This window comes from Palaemon carinicauda, chromosome 4 (genome assembly GCF_036898095.1).
Source record: "Palaemon carinicauda isolate YSFRI2023 chromosome 4, ASM3689809v2, whole genome shotgun sequence".
Lineage (NCBI taxonomy): Eukaryota > Metazoa > Arthropoda > Malacostraca > Decapoda > Palaemonidae > Palaemon > Palaemon carinicauda.
Window position 1 is genome coordinate 15,298,525 of NC_090728.1, and position 2,349 is coordinate 15,300,873.

The following is a 2,349-nucleotide window of genomic DNA, read 5'->3' on the forward strand; positions in this document are numbered from 1 at the left end:
CTCGAGAGTGAGTCGCCGCTGTATGGGAGAGCCTTCTGCGTGTGGCGGATAAATCTTGTCATCCACGCGACGGTCCTGACAAACTTCAACCAGGACGAGAATCTTATCGCTATTGATTCAATGAACGTTGGTTCTTTCTTCGTTATATCGAAGACGGCAAAAGTCTTAACTTCAGCGTCTGGATCAAGCTCTCCTCTGACCACATCTTCGGGCATGGTAGGCCAGTGTGTTTCGTCCATCTTGAGGAAATCTGGTCCTGAAAACCACAAAGATAACTAAAGGAAGTCACCGACGTAGAGGCCACGTGACGGGAGGTTTGCTGGGTTCGCAGTAGTATTGATGTATCTCCACGTCATAATGTCGGATGTATCCCTAATGAGATTGACCTTATTGTCCACGAAGGTCTGATACCTCGTAGCCGGATTTCCGAGATATTTCAGCACTGATGTGCTATCAGTCCAGAAGACTGACGGGGCCAGTTTCAGATTGAGCTCAGTCTTCAGCTTTGAGTCCATCTGTGCAGCGATAGCAGCCGCCGTCAGCTCAAGACGAGGGATGGTGGTCCTTTTCAGAGTGGCGACTCTCGCCCATCTTATGACGAGAGTGCAATGAATCTTTCCGTTGACACCAACCACACATAAGTAAGAGACTACACCATAGCCTGTCTGACTTGCGTCTGCAAAGTGGTGCAGCTGAAGGGTGTCAACATCTCCGAAGTCTGGTGGTATGAAGGACCTTCGCAGTTGGAACTCCTCCAGTTGTATCAACTGTGCGAGCCAGGTCTTCCTTCGAACAAGTTCATCAGCAGACATCTCCTCATCCCACGAGAACTTCCTTCGGCACATTTGTTGCAACAGGATCTTCGCGATCGAAGTGACTGGGGATAAGTAGCCAAAGGGGTCGTAGATCGATGCAACAACGGAGAGCACACCATGTCGGTTGAAAGGCTTGTCTTTAGGGATGATTCTGAACATGAGCACGTCTATGCTCATATTCCAATGGATCCCCAGGGCTCGTTCAGTTGGCAGCTCATCTTTATTCAAGTCTAGGACAGCCACAGAGTCGTCTCGTTCTTCTCTGGGGATCGTAGCTAGAATTCGCTTGCTGCTGGAGGTCCATTGGTTCAGGCGGAAACCTGCATCCCCGCACAGTTTGATCAGATCTCTGGTCAGTTTGATGCATTCTTCCTCATCGTCCATCGCCTTGACGAGGTTGTCGACGTAGAAGTTGCGACATAGAAGTTGCGACGTAGAAGTTGCGACGTAGAAGTTGCGACGTATAAAGTTAGAAGCTTCTTCGTTATACTTGCTTCCGAAGTCCAGGGCCGTTTTGCGTAAGCAGAAGTTAACGCCGCTCGGCGATGAGCTTGCGCCAAAATTGTGGGACGTCATTCTGAAGACTTGCAGTTCTTTACTGGTGACACCTTCTGCCCACCAGATGTACCTCAGGCAGTCTCTGTCCTCTTCAGTTACCCTCACCTGATGGAACATTTCCTACGCGTCTGCTGTGATGGCAAGTTGACCCTCTCTAAAACGCAGGAGAACACCCGTCAGGCTATTGGTGAGGTCGGGGCCTTACATCAGATGTTCGTTGAGAGATGTTCCTCGGTGCCTTGCCTTCAGATCGAAGACCAATCGGTCTTTCTGTTTGACAGGATGCCTGACAGAATGGTGCGGCATGAGCTATACACGCCCGTCCTTCCTGTCTAGCTGACTTACAGGAACCCTTTCGGCATAGACCTTATCAGTATATTTTTCCATCTGAGCTACGTAGGATGTGTTGTAAGCTTCGTCGTTGTCTATTCTGCTTTTCAAGCTTCGGGCTGGTCGAATTGCCATATTCATATTAGAGGAGTAGAGTCCATGAATGGCAGCTTGGCCACGTACTTTCCATGTTGATGCTGTGTTGTGTTATTCAAGGTGGCCAAGAATCTCTTATCCTCTAGGGAATCTTCCAATCTAAAGAGGGATTCCTTTTTGAAGAAATCTTGATTAAAATGACTCTGCAGTAGCTCTGTAATGTCTTGAGGGTCAAATTTTCGATGAACATGATGCACAGGTGAGACCTCCGATGCAGACCGGTCTCCAGTAGGACCGAAAGCCACCCAATCAAGCTTGGTTAGGTAGGCAGATGGCTTGTTGGCAGTGCCGTGGCATTGCTCCAGAAAGACTCGATTCAGGGTCGTGCCTAACCCGATCACGAGCTCGACCTGTTCGTGGTCCGTTGGCATGCTTTGCAGCTCTACGTCTGCCATATGTGGCCATCTCTTCAGCCAGTCCGAAGGCATTGTGTAGTCCGTTGACACGTTAATTTTATCAGTCACAAAGACTTCTTTTACTCGTTCTTCCT

The 2,349-nt window shown here is 49.1% G+C and overlaps 1 protein-coding gene across 1 annotated transcript; it reads right to left on the reverse strand.

Annotated features, from left to right (window-relative positions):
- Positions 1–275: 275 nt before the first annotated feature.
- Positions 276–1,838, reverse strand: LOC137639292 (uncharacterized). Its single transcript, XM_068371573.1, has 2 exons — positions 1,719–1,838; positions 276–1,478 (listed from the first exon to the last, which is right to left on the reverse strand). Exons 1-2 carry the CDS (start codon positions 1,836–1,838, stop codon positions 276–278), a joined length of 1,323 nt encoding a protein of 440 aa, XP_068227674.1.
- Positions 1,839–2,349: the final 511 nt, after the last annotated feature.

Coding starts and splice junctions, on each gene's coding strand:
- LOC137639292 (XM_068371573.1), bottom strand. CDS start 1,838: ATGGCAATTCGACCAGCCCGAAGCTTGAAAAGCAGAATAGACAACGAC. Junction 1,479..1,718: donor TCTATGCCGAAAGGGTTCCT/GTAAGTCAGCTA, acceptor ATGTTCCATCAG/GTGAGGGTAACTGAAGAGGA.